The sequence below is a fragment of the Parambassis ranga genome, chromosome 9 (genome assembly GCF_900634625.1).
Source record: "Parambassis ranga chromosome 9, fParRan2.1, whole genome shotgun sequence".
Lineage (NCBI taxonomy): Eukaryota > Metazoa > Chordata > Actinopteri > Ambassidae > Parambassis > Parambassis ranga.
In genome coordinates this window covers 14,962,945-14,983,801 of record NC_041030.1, presented here as the reverse complement: position 1 = coordinate 14,983,801, position 20,857 = coordinate 14,962,945, and the positions used below count along the sequence as shown (strand labels likewise).

The 20,857-nt window shown below is 38.7% G+C and overlaps 1 protein-coding gene across 2 annotated transcripts in view; it reads right to left on the bottom strand.

Annotated features, from left to right (window-relative positions):
- Nucleotides 1-20,857, bottom strand: part of ipo11 (importin 11) — an 87,521-nt gene that overhangs the window by 48,139 nt on the left and 18,525 nt on the right. For both annotated transcript variants that reach the window (XM_028414959.1, XM_028414960.1), the window contains 8 exons: nucleotides 18,951-19,021; nucleotides 18,632-18,824; nucleotides 17,656-17,808; nucleotides 15,801-15,844; nucleotides 14,068-14,158; nucleotides 12,959-13,006; nucleotides 10,934-11,039; nucleotides 2,939-3,065 (listed from right to left, as the gene is read on the bottom strand). In XM_028414959.1, coding sequence (XP_028270760.1) covers nucleotides 2,939-3,065; nucleotides 10,934-11,039; nucleotides 12,959-13,006; nucleotides 14,068-14,158; nucleotides 15,801-15,844; nucleotides 17,656-17,808; nucleotides 18,632-18,824; nucleotides 18,951-19,021 — 833 coding nt within the window. The remainder of the gene's footprint in view (nucleotides 1-2,938; nucleotides 3,066-10,933; nucleotides 11,040-12,958; nucleotides 13,007-14,067; nucleotides 14,159-15,800; nucleotides 15,845-17,655; nucleotides 17,809-18,631; nucleotides 18,825-18,950; nucleotides 19,022-20,857) is intronic.

The window sequence follows — 20,857 nt, the reverse complement described above, 5'->3', positions numbered from 1 at the left end:
AGTAACTGGGTAAAATGAGTTTTGATATGAAGTGATGTTTAAATCTGAAATTTCAATAAATTCAATAATACTCTATTTCATGCTATTAAGAATCTATGAAACAGAATAAAAGGAAAATAATTGGCTTCAAAACATTAACCTGTAATAATAATATAGAATACACACAAAACAACCTACAATAAACATTAAATATGTAACACTGACACTTTTTCAAGCCCACCCTGCGCAAAACCATAAGACACTGAGCGACATTTTGGCAATGCTGCATTCATTAACAAACAACAAAAAGGGGGATGCTGATGAAGGAGACCCATCAGTTGCCATGAGCACTGGCCTTGTTGACAATTCAAGCACTAATGAGAAAAACTGCATTCCAAGTCAGCAAAGACTGGAATATAACAGACTGCTTGATGAAATACTCAGATGGGTGATACATAATGTCTAAAGAAATGATTCAGTCAAAACATTGCTTACATTATTCAGGCTCAAAAATATCTGAGAGATTCTGCTTCCAACACAGAAACTTTAAGAAATTATTGTTTCATCAGTGGAAATTAGACCCAAAGAAACAAAGGAGTTGTATGCACACATACCATTATTTAACCGATGCTCCAAAGAAATCCACACATGGTTGTTGTTACCAGAAACACTGATAGACAATTTTCCCAAATAGCCATATCTGGCTTATCACTAAATTCACTGCAGATCATCTTATAACAGCAATGATAAACTCCTATTTCTTATTACATTCTCTCCTTGCTGCCAGGATTCACTTCCAGCATCAGGATACTACCTTTAAATGTTCAGGAACCAAAAACATGTGTTTAGGTTATGAGCCACAAATCTTTAAAACACTCAAGTGGAACAAACTGTTGATTGAAACATTAGTTTGATGTCGTCAAACTGATTTGACGAAAATATTACCTCCCACTGGGAATGCAAATGGCCTGAAAACAGGAGTTAAAACTTGCCACAGAGATTATTTAACTCAGAATTTGTGAGTAAACATCCAGAGAGCAATGCAGCTGCACGAGACAAGAAGGAAAACGTGCCAAAGGAAATGAGGAGAGGAAAGAGTCGCACAATGCGAGCAACAGGCATCTGTGATCTATGATTCAGCTCATGAATGCTGCTGATGGATGCCAATAAACTGCCTGGCACGCATGTCTTTGTCTCACGCAAGAAAAGCCCCCGGGGTGTGTAATAATAATGGCACACACATATCAGTACATTGTAGATTTTCACATTACAAATATAGATAGCGGCATCTGGAATAACAAAAAAATGTAAACAGATCACAGCAGCCAGGCTCCTCATTAAAAAAGCTCACAATATACTTACTTTAATAACTAAGAAAGGTAAGGGAAAATATACTTGTGAGACAGAAAGTGATAGAGTAGTGCATGATATAAACTGTCAAACTAAACAAATAGGAGAGTAGGATCAAGATTCCAAGCTGTAACTTGCAAACCTTCATCACAATAAAGCAAGGCGGTTACAACAGTGACAGTGCTGTCACACGCTCATAGGGGTAAATCAACAAGACATAAGACAGAAGCTGAAATACTGGAGACAAACATAACTGTTATCTTGAGTGTCTCGCTTTTCATCTGAACAACAAGCACCACAGAGTAATGTTTTAGATATTGATAACACATTGGACTGATTCATAGGGGATCATTTTCTCCATTAGCCCATTAAAAGTTAATGATCTATAATTCATTCTTCTTAAGAGTTACTAACTGGCCCAGACAATATCGATCAGGAACCGCTGCATGATTGGTGAGCTACTCAGTGATGTAACAGCAAGCTTATGTAAAGAAAGAGCGATGAAACTGTAAAAGCCATCGTGGCCCTCATAAACCTTGGAGCAATCTTCCATTTATAGAGTGAGTAATCCTCGTGTCAATTTAGAATCACTATGAAATTAAATGATGGTAAAACAGAAACGCTATTAATTAAACATCACTGGCCACATTTAAATGTGCTCAATAATAATAATAATAAATGAAAAAGCAAAACCATATCATGTCGACATATGTGACAAGTATTCAATTAATAACTCCATAATTAGAGGAAAAGAGGAAAAAATAGCCAACACCATATACATTACACACAATTTAACTCCAGCCTGTAGCTGTCTGTCAAGCATTTTCCATACCCAGTCAATATGTCTGGTACTATACTGTTGGCTGTGACCACAAAAGCGTCTCTATACTATTACACAATTTAAATCACTGGGGACGTGGTGTTTGTGTGGGGTCCGCCTTATGTGTATTATTATCATAATTGCATTAGAAGGTTAATTACATTGTAATCACATTATACTGAGGAATGCAAATAAACATACGCATACATCTCAGAGGTCCTACTTGCAAAGATGGATTATTAAATAAGACAGGCAATTAGACATAGAGAGTTTGAACCCAGTGATTTATCAGGATGAATTACTCATGGTGAAACTTCCTTGTGTCGTACTATAAATAACATATTGAATGTTGCACATTTATGCACATAAACGATGAAAACACATCAATCAAGTGTGCAGCTCATGAGGCAGAAACCCCAACATCGGCTAAATGTAATTTGAATTGAGCTGCAGCATATCAATAGCCACTTCTGCAAAATCGGATTGTGGATTTTTATTAAAGGTGGTAACTGAATAAAAACATTAAGTAAATAGAAGATTTAGCTTTCATGATAAATATGAAAAAATGAGACTACACAACTAAAATCTTACGTTTGCTGACTAACTTTGTTTGGCTTTGTTTGTAGACAGCTGGCAGGATAATAGCTGTGGTTCCAAACTGTGAAGCAGAGAACTGTGTTCAGCTGACTATGCACTTTCACTAACGCCCCATTTCAGTCATTACATTACCAAAAACCCAGTGTTTTCTCCGAGGGGAAGCTGTGCTTTACTTATAATAAGTGGTCTTACCACCAAGTCAGGATCCTGCATGAGGCTCAGGATGACCTCGTAGAGTAATGGTCGAAGGTCAGATTTGAACTTGACAGAGATCCACTGTCCTATTAGCCAGATGACCCGTCTGCGAATCAACTTGTACCTAAAGGAGAAAAGAAGAGGATTAAGTTCTGGTTGAAGACAGAAACTCTATACAAATATCATATTTGTACTTGGAGAACACAGCTGTCCTTAAACCTTTTCTCTATATACAGATACAATACGGATTCATTAGAAACTGGCATTTAAAATGATGAAATCTGAGCCTGTTGTTGCTTAGGTCTCATTCTTTATATATATAAAATGTTTTTTAATCAGTGGCGTACATATGCTGAACACTGTTTGGTGTGTAGCGAGAGAGAACCAAATATCACTACCTCCCTTTTTGCATATATCTCCAAGACTTCATCTAATATAGTCCACACAGTGTGCATTTACACACCACCACAGGAGAGAGGCAGAGGCAGTTATAGAAACTGATGTGTACACATGAAAAGTGGCTGAAGGCACAGCAGAAACATAGTGGACACGGTAAAGAATGTGTATGTAGCATTTGTATTTATTTCGATTAATCTCTGTAACATTAAAGAACAGTGAAAGTACAGACTAGAGATTGAACAGAGAACCAGAAAAAAGAAAAAGAAAAATCACTGGAGCCGAGTAGTGTGTGTGATCTGAATTCAAGTCCCATAAGTGAGGCGATGCATGTTGGGAAGTGATGGTTTTTCCAACCGTTGTTTTGAGCAAGCATCCCTCTGCAACTGCCCTTTTTGTACCCGAGGCAGAAGTTGTGTTTAAGGACTGTCGTGACTGAAATGAGGGAGATGGAGGGATGAAGGAAGGGAGAGATGAGAGGACAAAGTATAGCGGATGGCACTCTTGTTGGCTTCTTGTCAAATGTCCAAAGGGAGCCAGACACCAAAGTCTGGGCCACCAGCCAAAAGATACTAAACAACAGCATGACTCGGCACTCCAAAGATGGCAAACGACATTGTGTGCATTAGTGTGTGGGACTGTGTGTGGATAGGCATGCAAGAAAATACAGAGTTGTGTATGAAAAAGAACAAAAAAGTATGTTTTCTTTTTTTAATGACAAAAGCTCATCGCAAGGGTTACCAGATCTAACAACATTAAGATAAATGCCAGCTGGACCTGAATTCTCATCATTCTAAAAGTAAAGGACAGCACTAATATGCCTCAGTTAAACTGCTCAGAAGTGGTGACACATGCAATGAGACTGAACTAGTATTCCAATACTTTTAAAGGCAAACAAAAGCAGCCAGAACAATCTGATTTTATACTATATATGGGAAGGTTCCAACAAGTAAGACTGCCAGTGGAAAGGCCGTGAGCACATTTCTACAGCTCTCTCTATAGTCATGTTTCTAACGACACAGCTTCCGGCAAGTGAGATAAGTCACTAAAGGTAAATAACCAAATAAAGATCATTATGAGTAGTCACATTACAACTCACATGTTAAATCTAGGACTGCTGTTTTTTTTAGTTCTTTGTCAACCACTGTCAAATGCTACAGGTCTGAGTGTTTCTGCACATTTAAATCCTGATGATTGTCAGCATAATTTCTGACAACTTTCTTAAGCCGTATGCTTATTATTAGTCATTTATGGCATCCGTGGAAGTGACTAAAAGATTATGGTCCCCAGCTTTACATATAACATGAGACTGTGCTCCATTTGTGCAATTTTTGCCAGACAAACACATAATATTTGCTTCGGCTGAGGAGACTACAGCCGGTACTGTTTATTATTAGTTCACAGGCAAAGCAGAAGAAAAGAACAGAAAGGCAGATGGACAGGCAGGTTGATGGGGGTATTTGTCTGTCTGTCAAAGGTCAGACATGACTCATCCACGCAAAACCTGTCTCCTCCCCCATAACTTCACACAGCTGTCAGGAACCCTGCTCATCATTCAGACAAACACACAGAAAATCCATGGACAAAACATGAACTACACAAACTGCAGAATCTAAATCTTGCATGATCCCTGAACAAGCGTACCTTTGTTTGTTGGACATTTCAACTAGTTTAAGGTGATGCAAAGAAGAAGCATTTATTACTTTGTGATCTCATATGGTTCAATAATGTGTTTATTGATGGTTTTCTAGGCAAGCAAGGGGTTAAATGGTGGGTTTTGATCAGGCATTCATTTCAACCATTCATTTCCCTATAGCACTCTGAGCAAATTATTATACTCACTGGAATTTAAAGTTCATTCACCTAATAGTGTCAACACCTGGTAAACACCTTGTAAGTCACATGGGAGCAGAGAGAAAAACACAAGCAATCATTGTTGAAGTAAACTGCAACATGAAAGGAATTTTGAAAAACACACACCTCAAGCATTCAATATTTATGATCAGACAACAGTGTATTAAGGCATGAAGAGTGAAAATTCGTATTTATTAAGGTTTGACATTCAGTAAGAATTCCTGAATCGTTCAGACTGGCGAATGAATGAACCTGGAAGCCCAACTCAATTATGTTTTCAATGCATTTACAATACACCATGTCAAATAATGGCAATAAGGGGAGATAAAGAGCAACAATAGACCTAACAATATCACAGCATCTATTGGTCCATCCAGGGAAATGACTGGCTTTTCTAACACCACACAAAAGGTCAAGCCACGAAAGGCAATATAAAAATGCCAAGGAGTTTTACAGCCTTCTTTGCTGGAAGAAGGCCAACGATACAATGATGGAACACTCTCACTTCACTATCCGTGTAGGTGACACAAACACCACCTTCCTGTAAGTGATACTAACAGCGTGTGTGTTATACTCGAATATTCGTCTGTGTGTGTGCTTCACAATGACTTGCTGGTCATTTTGTGCTCTCAGGCACGATGACTCAGAGATGTTAGGAAAAGAGCAGCATCAAATCAAAAACGAATAACAATGAGCGCACAAGTCTGACTGCAAACAGTGTGCGTTTCAGCGGCTATCATGCCACATGTGACATCCAGCTCACTGGCTGCCTGAGGCTTAGCCACAGGTGCAAGTCTCTCTCACACACACACACACACACACAGAGGAGCTCTGCTGACAGATATGGTTCATAATATTTACACAGTGGGTGCTTCATACTGATACAGACAGACTTCTGCTGGGCTCAAAGGTAAATAAGTGAAACCTACACAAGGCACAATGGCACTATCAAAGCTCAATGAAGAGGGAGATTACAAAACCCGACACCAAATAAGTAAACACATGAGCGCTGATGATGCAGAGGCTCAGAGCCACCTGATGTAAAAGTGGAGGTTGATTTGCCTCTGGGACAACCATTACACAAAACCGAATTACACAGACCGAATGAAGCTGAAGGGTATTTTTCTGCTAACAAGCCAACAAAGTTTCAGTTGTTCAATTTAAGAGTCATTAGGAAATCAGTGTTGAGCATTGCTCAGCAACATTTAGCTAAAACAGCAGATGTCACAATATTTAAAATCCTGGCATGAATCTTTGTGACCAATATCTTGAAAAACACAAAAAAGACAGCACAAAAACAGTTCTTTATATACCACCTAAAACCTATTATTTTGTTTTTTTTGCAGCTACTGGTTGGTTGATTCATGCAAATATAAAAGAAGCAACTTTTTCCTGGCCTTCCTATGAAGCCAGAATCTGCGACTATACTGTTATCAGGTCAACCAACTGGACACCCTGTGGAGTGCTCATGCTGAGGGTAAATACCAAGTCCTACTCATACCTCTGCTTGCATTTAAATAAAATTGATATGTTCTTCAGTGTTAAAAACAAGAGGAAGACAGTGTTACCTTTGCAATTTGTAAAACGGATAATGCACTCCTGGCTTAAATATTATATTTATTATTATGTATTTAATATAAATTTAGAGCAATTATTAGCCTCTTTCACATCAAGACTGCACTAAAATGGTGCTAAGACAACCTTTTATTCAGTCTTGATTCGAAACAGCTAATGACAAGTAATCATTTGTACCATTCCATCAATCATCTGATGTGGCAAATTCCACTATGGTGACACTATGTACAAAAAACCCTACCATTTTGCAGTTTTACACAAAACAAGACACAATAAAGTTGCAACAGTTCTACCCAGCAGAATACTTAAAATGTTTAAGAAACATTAAGAAACTTGAACACTTTTGATTAATAAAAACAAAAGTTATGCTTTCTATTTTCTCTGGTGTAGAAAAACATGTGAACAACCCCATGTTCTGTGCACCGCTACATGCCTAGTACTTATTCATTGATTGTTGGTCTTTCCGGGAGACTTGGAGGAGAAAAACGATCGCAAAACGTCCCCTGAATTGATTCAGAAGCTAAAGTGACAAACAGGACTGAAATCAATAAGCTCCAAAACATATCCTTTCCCAAGGAAGCAGCATGGTGACTGGCACAGATAAATTGTAAGCGCAGAAGAGAGCAGACTGCAGAAAATCCTGCAGGTGTGAGTGCAGGTGGCTTCAGACCTCCAGCCACACCTCTAATCGGATGTCTGTCAAAAACATGAATTTGTCTGCTCTAATTACAGATTTCTCTATAGAAATAGGCTTTACTTTACAGTTTGTGTACATCCATGCCTAGTATACTATTGTGGCTGCTTATTTTATTGCTTTGCGATCAGTGTTAATTTTGTTGACGAATCATTTTCGTCATAGTTTTCGTTAACGACCTTTTTTTGCTGATAAAAACGAGACGATAACTAAATAAAAACTAACGCACGGTGCCAAAAACGAAGACGAAATGGATTGACACTTTCGTCAACGAATAAAAACGAGACGAAATTATTGATGGAGACGAGATCCAATCAGAGCAAATTTTGTTTGTGGAAAGGGAGGGACGAATCAGGAGACGGCGGCAGAGAGCCAATCAGAAGTGCTCTCTCTGTGTAAGGACGTTGCGCCGCGATGCTGGAAGAAGGCGTACTCATGCATGGTCACACAAAACAGGAGAACAGACACACAGACACGTTTAATTTCAAGACAATCAAGACGGTTTACAAACCGTGCAGAGCGACTATCAGCGGTAAAAACAATAAACCTGAAGCAACATTTGCAGACGAGTCATCTTAACTTCCGTTCAAAGATACACGTGACAAAATCTATAAATGAAGACACCGCTGCTGATGGTTTTACAGCATGCGACCTGTTTCTAAGTTGTCACTGAAGTGTTTTGCTGTAGTTATGGAGTATTCATGAAGAAGGTCATGACTGAACAGTGTATTCAGGGAGAGCAGCTCACTGTTCACTGCTGCTTTTGTGAAAAGGTAATAGCAATTAAATAAAGAGATGTTTGTTTCAAATAACACAAGTTAAAGCTGTGCCTGTTTTTATTGCACAATCAAACCTTAAATATTTCATGAAAAATATATATCATAGAATTTTAGTCGACTAAATCTGCCGTGGAAATTATTTGATATTTAGTCGACTAAAACTAGACTAAAACTTTAAAAATGTTGATGACTAAAACGTGACTAAAATCAAATGACATTTTAGTCACAAGACTAAAATAAAAACTAAATCCGAAATTGCTGCCAAAATTAACACTGTTTGCGATGTGAATATGTGAAGATCAAATTAAGTGTGCTGAATTAAAACGCTCCAATGACCAATACCCAGAGGGCCAAGAAAGGCAGACAGTGCAGCATCTGGGAATGTTCTGGTAACGGCTACAAATGTGCACCAGGCAGGTGTGTCGGCCAAAATCTGCTTTGGATGTGGTTTCTGGCAGACATCAAATTGTCCTTCTGCTTCCAGTTGAGATATTGCCAGGTTGGGGAAATATTTTAGCCATTCTATAATTATGTATCTAGCATCACCATTTCCACAGCAAGAAACACAGAATCTGTAACAGATAACATCCTTTCCTATTGTACTGAGAGTGAGTGGGTTCATGTGTGTGAATCCAATATATTGTTTAAGAGTGGAGAACAATGATAAAGCAACATAATGCCTACATTTCCCAAGACACAATACGAAGATTGTCTATAAAGTAAACATGCTGTGGACAAACAATTCATTCAGCTCAGCTCTCCAATCCTGGGCTTCACCACAGCACACATTTGAAATAAATCCAAACCACAACACTGCAGCACACAGAATAAATGCATGGATCAAACAGGGCAGCCTGAAACAAAGAATTAGACATTTTATCTTGTGTTTGGGTCATTTTCTATATTTATAACTGCAAAAATATTTTAATGTAATATTAAAAAGACTAATAAAGAAAAACTTTAAGTTATTAATGTGAATTCTAATGTATAGAGGTCTATGCAATGCATACGGATCATTTCAAAGTGCATGGATTGCACCATGTTGTAGGAGACATTGGAATGATTCATGGACATTGCAGCATTAATAAGTGGTTTTAAATAGAAATGTTAAAATGGATGTGTGTGTCTTTGGCTGTTAATAATGGAGCAGAGGTTTGTACAATTTAGTCCATATGGTAATATGATAATGTGGTAAGTGTCCATCAAGCTTGCAAGAAATCTCCATAAAATAGCTTTTTCCCCACATTTCTGTAAAAACATATTTACACCCCTGATGTACTCCAATGAGCGTGGAAAAGACAATATTGAATTGACAGAACATGATGACATGTTGACAATGTGAAGACATGGGAAAAGTGTAAGCGAGTAAGCCTGCAAACATACAAATCCATACACACTCCACTCAGTGCGAAAGATCATCAAACACATCCCTGCTTTAACACCCATGATGAATCTACAGTCCCACTGCAGATGCCACTTCAAAAGACTGTGGGAACATCTAAAATCTGACAGAAACAACTTCGTTTAGCAACCCACAACTGTGGGAGTTGAAAAGTTGAAAAGTTTATCTGCTGTTGGCTTCACAAAATGTGAAAAATCCTCTAGGCAAAAGGCAATAGGTTATCATCTGAGGACATCTCCTAGTTAAAAACGCATTATTTGGCAGATGAGGGATAAGGCAAGTGTTATCTTTTCATGATCATCAATTTCACAGATAAGATTAAAGCTAGCTAAAACTTTACACTGCAAACAATTATAGCAATGTGTGCCATTCTTACTTTGCTATTAACACAGAAAATGTACCGTACACTATGACCACTTCTCCGTTAGCAAGCTGAGAAAAATATAAGAAACATCAATGCAACTCATTTCTATACATTTATTTCAATTCATGCGAACCCATCCTTTGGGTTTGTGTGTGTGTGGTGTGTGGGGGGGTTATCAAAAAAGAACAAAGCAATAAGGACCCGGGTAAAAGTGAAGAGGTTATTTGCACCTGCAGTGCGTGGGAGCAGGGCCACAGTGACATCACCATGCCTGCACTTTGACGTCAGCATCAACCTGAGTGGTCGACCTTTTGAGTGCCGCAGGCTTTTTGTTTTGATTGTCTTGGGGTCTGTGTGTGCGGGGCACTTCTTTGTTCTTCATTTCACTCACACCAGCTCGCCTCTGGCCACTCTCCCTCCTTTCCAACACTTTTTAAAGTGCATTCATCTGGCAGCTCACTGTTTATTGTCTGTAGACTGACCCAAGATCAGGTTTTTCTTCTTTTTTTTTCCAATTTTATTTTTTCTTTCTGTGTTACTGCTGATGTTTTGGCAAGTTCACTCAAGAGTATAAGCTGGTTACTTATGAGCTTTTTGCATTCACTGTGCTGCTGACTGTAATCAATAGCTGGAGAGAGGTTAATAGTCAATTAACTTGAGTTAAACTGGAAGGAACTTTAACTATCAGGCAACACTGAAGTCTGAAATTGAGTTCTCAAACAGTAAAGCAACCCTTATGAGATAATTTGCGACAAAAGACTTTACTTTCCAGAGTGAACCACTGCAGGTAAACATTAGAGAATACGATAGTAAATATGCAAAGTAGGAGGCATCTCATCTCACTTTTTCCCTCTTTGTTTATATAGTTGATGATACTCTAAAATATGAAATATCTTCAAGAGCAATGATAGAAATATAAAAAGAATACCTGTGATGGCTGACTTGCAGCTCTCCAAGAAGCTGATTCTTGAACCACTGGTCAAAGTCCACATTGTCAAACAGTTCGTATGCTGCCAGTCCCACTGCATTGTACACTGTAGACAAAATAACACTGTTCACAATTGTGTGGGGAAAGAAAACTAATAGGAAAAAGGCATATATATATATATTTTTTTTTTTTATATATTTATTTTTTATATATATAATAATATAATATATATATTTATATTTATTTATTTTTTTTATAATGACACTGCATTGCATAATGCAGCTTTTATTTATAACCTCCTTAAAACTGGGCTCCTCTGGGAAATAAAACAATAAGCTGTATATGCAATAAGCTACAATGAATCTGCACTTGAAAGATCTAAACCATTCATATTGATAGCTTCACCAACATGAAACAATTGTTTTTAGGTATATTAGTAGGTTAGACAGGCAAACATGGGTGTACATAGAGAAGGCCAAAAGGGAACAACAAAAATATTGATAGGTACGATTAGAAAACAGGTGATAATCTGAAAATAATTGAATAAAGAGATAAAGGAACAAGAGCAATACATGTGGTAGAAAAATTTATGTGTTATCTTCAAAAGTAATGAAATTTGAGTTAGGGCAAAAGAAGAGGAAGGGAGTGAGGTGAAAAACAAAGATGGAGAGGGGGGAAGATTTAATAGGAACAGATTTTTCCATTACTTTAATTCTCTAAGGCTGGTGGTGGGCAAGTGTATGCTGAGATGTACAATATGTGTCTGTGTGAGAGAAAAATAGAGCAAAAATCCAAAGCTCCGTAGGTGTCTCTCAGCTAAAGAAGCCAAAAGTTATATGGAGCAGCTAAACACCTCCGACATGCAGTTATTTCCCCTCATTTATCATGACAGAAAGATGAATGCAGGGAGGATGGGAACAAAGATGGATAGTCAAAAGGTGCTGAGGCAATGGTCTTAGTCCCTGTCACCAAAACCTTTGAGGAGTAGCTATTTATAGATTGACAAAGTACTCTGAATAGCAATGATTTGCACAAGGAGGAGTAAAACAAAAAAGTCTTACTGAATTCTTTATCATCACTGTAACTATTGCACTTTGTTCATGGCACAAAATGTGGCTTTGTGATGCAATCATGTCTTTGTCTACAACAGTATTAAATTATTCTGGCAGCTCAAAATTAGATTTTCAATGGCATTATTAGTAGCTCAAAAAGACCACTTAGGGGGCTAATGGTGCTCTGAATAGTTTGCTCAGTTCTAATGTGCAATATTTCAGGTAGAGGACGTTAATGCCGTTGTCCCTGCTGCATTTAAATGACAAAGCTACAAAAAAAAAATGTCAACAGCTCATAGATGTCTGCAGCAACAAGAATTAAAACACTGCTACAAGAGTGGTGTGCATTCGGCTGAATGCCAGTTAGCAGAATTTGTCAGCTATTAAAAGAGTCTAAGCAGGTGGTAGTGGCTGTACAAGAAATATGGTTGCTATGCAGCACTGCCTAATAAAGAACATGTGAAAAATGTCTTAACGTTTAAAGGATAAACTTATGTGGCCAATCAACTCACTGACGCGAGCTCGGACATTTAGTTCCGCTTGGATAGCTCTTTTCAAAGCACTGTAATTCAGGTCTTAGTTTATATTAGTACAATAATTACTGAGCTATTTATTTCCTTGAGGGGAAAAAAAAAATCAAAATCTGCCCTCATCAAGTGCCCTGTTGGCTCTTGAACCAGGTTTAGCTCTCACAGCGCTGCTGCTTCTATCACAGCACAGCTTTATCATCCCAGTGGTGTTTGCTGTTTTATCAACACTGTCAAGTGACAGCTGAGATCTCAACGGGCCTACAGCTTTAACAGGAGCCCTCTTAGCAGGCAATGCTTTAGTTGTGTATTCCATAAAACCACTGGAGTAGCAGACGCTACATTCCCAAGAGTTATAAATACAAAAAGGAGGAAAGGGGAGAGTAGTAAAAGTTTTAAAGTTAACGGTGAAGGACAAAATAACAAAACTGTAATAAAAAACTGACCTGCATCCTTCATTAGCAGCTGCACAGGGTCTTCCACATTGGTTGGGCCTGTTACGATACAAACATAAAGTGATTATATAGTGACACACCAGACTTTAACTGTAAAAACTGCACAATTTAAAGGACCCAGTGACCATATCATAACACAGTTGACACTTAAAGACGCCAGACATTCCATGTATCAGTCTGACTTTCATTTTGCGGAACCGCTCTCGCCTTCTTTATTAGTCCTTGTTGTGTGTTCAGGTCCTAAAATCAATACATGTATTCTTTCAGCCATAGAATTACTCAATCTGGTGTTTTTCTTGCTCCAACGCAACCAATTTCCCTTCTGTCACTTGAAAGTAAAGGTGCTTGCAAGACAGGACTGAAGCAAAACCTGGTAATCCACTTGTGTGAAGAATGGCAGAAGTCGAACAACAGCCACACACATGAGTAAACTCAGAGGAGCAGAAGCAAATGTGCGAAATGTGCATGTGTGCATATGTGATGGGAGAGCTGAGAGCTTGAAACATCACTGCACTGCTGCCAAGACTGTAGCCCTGTATGTTACAGATACCGTGACTACTTAAGGCGACATGAACAAAGCTACATGCATTGCGGGTTTCTGATTTATAAAATATGCATCACTTGCTCTCCATGCCATCATGGAAAAATACAGTCTGAGATCTGAGACCTATTTTGTGTTAGAGGTAAGTCTAGCAAGCATACTTTATCTGCAAGGGAAGATGCACAAAAGTCAGACAGTCGTGTCCAAGGAAGCCTGGTACATGTAGGCATTGTATTGACAGCTATGCAAGTTGGACAATTTAGGCTACTAAGCTTTCCTTATCCTGTTTGACACATCACATTCAATGCAAGATTGTTGTTGTGCCTTTAATAAGCCTCTGAGTTGGCGGACACAGTCTCAGCCCCAAATTGATTCGTCAGCAACATAAAAAGTAACAACTTCTCCTCTTAGCTTTAACAAACCACCAACAAAAATAAAATTGTTTGTATCCGTTTTATGTATGTTATACATTGCTGTATCAAAGCTGAACTTATTAACTGGCTTGTAACTACATGTTTTTCTTGCAGTGAAAAGATGTTTGAATTGACATTTAACTGACCCTGGAGGTTCTGGACCATTTCCAGTAGCACCGGCGTTAGAGTCTGGCTGTAGTTGTGGAAGACATCCAAGAACAGTACCTCTGTACAAGGCTAAAGAGAGAAAACAAGCAGAAGAGACAAAAAGTCAGGGTGTTAATTGGAAGAAAAAAAAGGTACAACCTTCCTGTCAATGTATGCAGCAGGAATCGCAAAAATGCTTGACATGGCCACCTGTGGTTTTGTCGGGCACATAGTGGTAATAGGGTGAGCACAAAGGGGCCACACACAAACAACGCTCAACAAGGTATTGACTTGTCAGTTCAATAAAAAATCAATATGATATTGTCAGGGGATTTCTGTGTGTGTGCCTGTGCTAAACGGAGAACAATCCACCCACTGTCATCATTTTATTCAGTTTAGAAGTCACAAAAAAATCCATATTTAAAAAAAAAAAGGAAAGAAAAAAAGTCTGAGCCAATATGTGGTGAAAACTACTACTAGTGACACCTCATAGCAGGCTGGGGTAACCTTTTCCCCCTCAGACAGCTAGAGGCCACAGGTTACATGAGCTGTCTGAAAATCTATTCCAGCTTCCTGTGAACAGGATAAACACAAACCCCCCTCATCTGGATAGACGAGTGGTAATATTGATAGGGGAAGGCTGTCTATAATCAACTATTAGAATTGGTGGCCATGAAAAGAGGAGATAGGCAGTGACACCATCTTAGACCAAATTATAATCTATACTGGAGTCACACTTAAATTACTCAAGTGCATCTTTGCACACTTCCAGCAATTACCTTATAATAGATAGGAAACTATGGATAGAACTATAGTGAAACTCAAACATATAATTTTTATTATATGTTTGATATATATGAACTATGATATACTATGATATTTGATATATATGAAATATGAACCTTCAAAATACTGAAGCTGTTACTTTCTGAGAATTCTAGATTGTGAGGTAGTTATCCATTTGATAACTCCACGAAATCATCATCTGCAGCAACTCTCTGTGAATCAACAATAACATTTAAAACCAGATCCTGCGGTACAATTAAAATGTTTTGTAATGTACGTCTAAGGAACACTATCACAGAAGTCTGTTGTGTTGAAAGTCAAAGTGGACTCCACACATACAGGGAGGAGAGGAGAAACGGGGGGTAGTCAAAATAAGACTGTGGATAAGAGATTATGTCATGCATCAGTAACAGCTGAAGATAAGACTCTGCCAACTAGCTAGACTCAGCTACAGAGACAAGCAATAAAGCTCCAAGCCCCACTGACTGTGTTATGATGCTGTAATGTATACAATCTTGTAAGTGCTACTCTGAAAATATAGCGGCAATAAAGATATTCACATCCATTTTAGCAATGAATGCATGCCTAAATGAAATCCGATATATGCTTCCTTTAATGTATGATTATAAAAATCATCCGCAGAATCTGTTTAAGAAACTCTTAGTTTTACTCAGGGGGGCAGATTTAGTATCTTTTCATCACAATTCCTGTTAAAGCGGGGAGTATAAGAATTGATGCAATATTTTTTGATGGCAAGTGTTGTGTGTTATGACCTTACAGAGCAGAAAAACAGCCAGTTTGTGCAGCCATCATGGCCGGACACTTGCAAACATAAAAAAAAACATATTTTCACAGTTCTAGTTTTTTCTATTGCATGGGTATGAAGGAGAAAACAAGGAGCATTCCTTGACACGTCTGTACATGTGACAACTTTCACTTCTCTTACCCGTAAACTGTATTTCCAAGAGTCACCTCCTGTTTCTTCAACAGCTGGAAATTGATAAGAAAAGAATGATATATTGGAAAATGCTGAAGGTTATGGATTTGGTTACACCACAGAAACACATTCCTGACTGAACATTGGAAGTGCAATGTGTATTTACACACTCGTGTTGGTTCTGTCCCGACTATAAATCTGAAATCAAATGTTAACAGCCTGCTCTTATCACTTTGGAGCCTTGTGGTCTCAACTTTATGTAAGTGTTATGTCTGAGTGGTCAGTGTCATTACAGCGAGTCTGTGGGGGCACTTGTCTGCAAGAAAAATACAATCTGTTACTAAGATCTTGACTGCTGCCATAATGTAGCAATATCAAGTGCCAAATTCTTTACCCTACTATCTACTGCATTTGACTAAATGGTTTTCTTTGAAGCAGTCTGAGACATGTAAAGTTTAAATATCAGCATCTGACAACTAGGTACACAATGTCATTTAAACTACTAAATGCTTCATTGCTTTAAATACCTTCCCATTACTGTTAATGTTAAAATGTCAAAGAAATTATAATAGAAGCCACATCACTGTAGGGCTGTGCGATTTGACGATAAATGATCGTGAAGGATTTGAACGTATCGGCGATCTACCAGAACGGACAGATCGTTTTATCGTCCATAGAGCACGTTCTATTAATTGCAGTTCTATGTTCGCGAAGACGCATGAGTTTTTTTCACTCGGCCAACTCTCAGTGCGCTTAATGTGAACCTGACCAGCCAATGACAGCCTCCCTGTTAGGAGGCTACGGCTGAAAACGAAAAGAGAACGGAGGAACTGGTCCCTAAAACGAACTCCACCTTTATGTTCGGTACTGTTTCTGCCGGCAGCAGCGGCGCGTCTTCTAAGCCTGTGTGTGTGTGTGTTTGTGCGCGACGTGTGTCGCAGTGGAAGGGCCGCGTGTATTATAATGCTATGAGCGTGTACGTGCCCACCTCTCTGAACATTACCAGCTCGTTATATTCAGGTTCGCTGCTGTTTCTGCCGTCAGCAGCTGTGTGTGTGTGCAGTGGGAGGGCCGCGTGTGTACATCAGATGCAGACAGAGCAAACAGCTAATGACGTCACCAAAACAATAACGCAGGCATTTGATGAAGAGGCTCCACATGAGGACTCTAGTAAACGGTGGACAGAGGTGACAGCAGCAGCTCCGTTTTTCCTTAGATATGATTCCCATTAAAGTTTGATCATTTGGTCTAAATCACATTGAACTTTAGGAGTTACTTAAGTCTCAATACTGTATTTATTGTTTAACCTTAGGAGGCACACTTCAGTCTGTTTAAATGACTGTTGAATAATACTTTACAGAACTACGTTAGTCTTCTTTTTAACCTATTTGTAATAAAACTTTATTTTGTTCAGTAATTGTTATTTAAATTTTCATGTTTATTGAAAACTAATACTGAGTGCACATTATCATTATCATTGCCTTTAAAATCTACTGACAGTTTTTGAGAGGTGACAGTAGGCTACCTGACGTCATTTACACAGAAACATGCAAATTAGGGTCAATGTAAAAACAAATCGTGATAAAATCGAGATTGTGATTTTATCATTAAAGAATCGTGATATAAAATTTTTGCCATATCGCCCACCCCTACATCACTGCCATATTAATAAATTGATGCAATAAATAAAACAATCTGTCCAAGTCTGCACCCACAACCATATTGCTGACTTCATGAACTGCCAAACTGGCTCCCCCTCACAGATTTGGACTTCCAAAGAATGTGCCTGTTAACTGTGCCAGCCTGCACGACCAGGTAAGTGGACATTTGCTTTCAGCCTGTGTTTTTGGAAACGTGCTCTTACCAAAGCTCTCAGGGTCCTCTTCCCACATTGCCAGCTCTTCCTCTGTGAGAAGGAAGTAGTGTGAGACGAGCCGGCGTCCAATCTCCGTCAGTGTAGGGTGTGTAAAGAACGCTGTCTTGATCTTGTGAGCTTCCAGGCTCTCAGGTTTACTGTCTGCAGGAGGGAGAAAGGAGAGAGTGGGGGGAGCATATGAATAAAGAATGCTTTATAATTTAATTAACCACTAATCTTTACAGTTATCTGAGGTACAGTTACTTAAGTCCCATACATTGGGCTGAACTGATTTTGTAAGCTCTCTTTTTTCTCATTTCTCAGCTTTATATATAATTTATGATGGAATTCACACTTAGTGTAGCCTACATATTATATTTGGATGTCTAAATAAAAGAGTATTCTTCAAAAAACCTAATCTCAAGCAAGAGGCAGCTGAAGCAAATGTGTTTCTGTCTCACTTGTAGTTGTAGAAATGTCTCTGTTCTGCTACTTATCTCAGCACATCAGCTTTTATCCTTATCTTCTATATAACAAGATCATTTGTTTTTGTATGACAGCAAACCTGAGGGAGACTACGCTTTTACAACACAGCATACTCACATTCACAAGAAACTAAGGGCACTAAACCAAGAAACTCAACAATGCAGTTTGTCTGCTCAGGAGAAAGATATTGAGTAAGTCGCAACAAAGACTGTACTAGCTGACAGACCAAAGACCAAGTGCTGTGCTCCAAAGCTAATGAAGCACTGGAGGCCACTGACGGGTTGAAATAAACATGAGATGTGGGGAGGTACAGTGACACTGATGAGCATTGTGCTTTTGAAAACATTGCCAGTGATCAGCTTTGAGGAGCACAGTGTATTTCTCTTCACCTCTAAATCATACATCTGGCTTTCTTACTCATCTCCTAAGTCTGAAATTTTTATCCCTCGTCTACCGTTTCATTTTCTTACCTCCCACCCTTCATGCCTTAACGACTTACCCTCAATGTTCTTGGCAGGTTTGTAGGCATCATTCTTTACAATCATCTTAATGAGGTTCATGCACTGAACAATGAAGCGCTCAAAGGTCACTCCTTCTCCTGCAGGCGTGAATACATAGCTAACAGCAAATTCCAGAGAGCGCTGGATAAGGGGTATAAATGCACACGGATGATATTCCAGAAAATCTAACAACTGCAAGAGAGAAACAAACAGGAGACAACAAACATACAGACGGGAACAAGGTTAAACATGATTGAGAATCTCTGTAATAATGACTTTAATAAAGTATTATTTTTCTTAATTACAAAGTTAACTCACAACTTTAGTGTACAGTATGATTGTCTTTTCCAGCTTTTCTCTGCACATGCTCTCCGAACCAACCTGGCGACCTGGAACACAGAACAATACACCGTCAGTTGCATTGTTATTATCATGTAACAAACAGTATCGTCAGCCATTTTATTTTAAGATGATTAGCATTAGCATGATTTGCTTCTGAATCCAGTGGCTTTTTATTTATTAGAGTGAGTAATAAAATACCCCAAACATGAATGTCTCACTCTGCCTGATGTAAATTCTGGCTTCATAAAAATGCTATAGCTAATAAAGACGTCTCATGTAGTTCACTTTGTCCTTGTCTGTCTTGTCAACCTCACTGATGAAATCGGTAGATAGTTACAGTCTCCGACATTCCTCCCTTCATTTGTGAACAAGACGTTTCTTGCTTTATACACATCTCCATCAGAACACACTAACTGGAGGTGACAAGAGTCATCAAAAAGGTGAGCAGGCTCAGTGTTGCTTACTTGCTTATTTCTGATTCAGTGCATATCGGGGATTATGGAGTGGACATTATGGACAAAACAATACTACATTATATTGATGTTGTGTCCGTGCCATTTTTTTTTACAAATCTGCAATGTATTTATTTAGCACATGTTACATAAACTTAAAGTCACAGAAGTCATGAGCAGATTTTGTTTGTGCATGTACCAACAAAATCTGCTCATCTAGACAGACAAAACATATCTCAATAGAACAAAAGGGTATCAATTATTTCTGACAGCTGCTTGGCCAAAAAAAAGTCTTTAACAATTTAGTGACTGACAAACATAGATAGGTGACTTCTGCAGGAGGCCAAACATCAAATTCAAAGAACCAGACATCTGAATGAACCACAAAGACTCCTGAAAACACCAGTTTGTATAGCTGACCTTATCAGACTGTGCTGTGCTGATATTTCTCACCAGCCTGGAAGTGAGCTGCTTTGCAGTTTTCCCTATCTGCCAGACCCAAATACCAACAGGACCCTGATCCTGTCTCCGTAGCTATCAGCAGGGTGAATATTGGAAGTGATAGCTGTGACTGATATCTCAAATTATATTTATGGGGACATCTGCTGCTATAGAGGTTTGTCTGGGATTTATCTCACTCTCAGTGAGTGAGTGTTGCTATGACAAACTGGTATGGAAAGAAAAAAATGAACCCTGAAGCTTGATTTAGTTGCACCAGTGTGGAGTGTCGGCCATAGGCTTCTCAAGAACCTTACACTGACAACATTTACATTTTCCATACAGGGAGGGACTTAGATGTTTGAGGGGTGGGTCTGGTGGCTGAATCTTAGGAGCTTGCCCGACCACTGTGAGACATGCACGAAATAATATGAACAGTCTCAGATAGGGGCACATGGATTGCAAATTGCTTCCATATTTGATATGATTCAACTTACAGTCTGCAGAAGACCAGTCACGCATATTTACATTTCTGGGGAGGCACGTAGGAAAACCTGCTACACTATATCTACAGCACTGATTCATTGTAAAAGCATACATCAGGCCTGAGGTTGAACAGGTAAAATGAGCTCAGGTAGCTGCCTCTGATCCAGGTAGGTTCAATTACAGTTTCCATCACAGTCAATCACACTTTAAGAACCAAAAACACTGATTTGGTTTCAATAGAAGAGACTTAATTTAGCTTCCACATGTCCACAAGCCTCAAGATGCATCCCAGTGGTAGTGCTTTCCAATCATGAAGGGCCGGAGGGGGCAGATAGGTTCCCAGGCTCTTATTACATAGGAGGGACCTTGAATATTCACATTCAGCTATCAACCAATATTTCCCAAAGACATTCCATTAAAGACTATAAATAATTTCTCAAGTGCAATGTCACACATATATAGTAGGCATACGTGTGGTTTTGATGTCATCAAAGTAGAAAATAATTA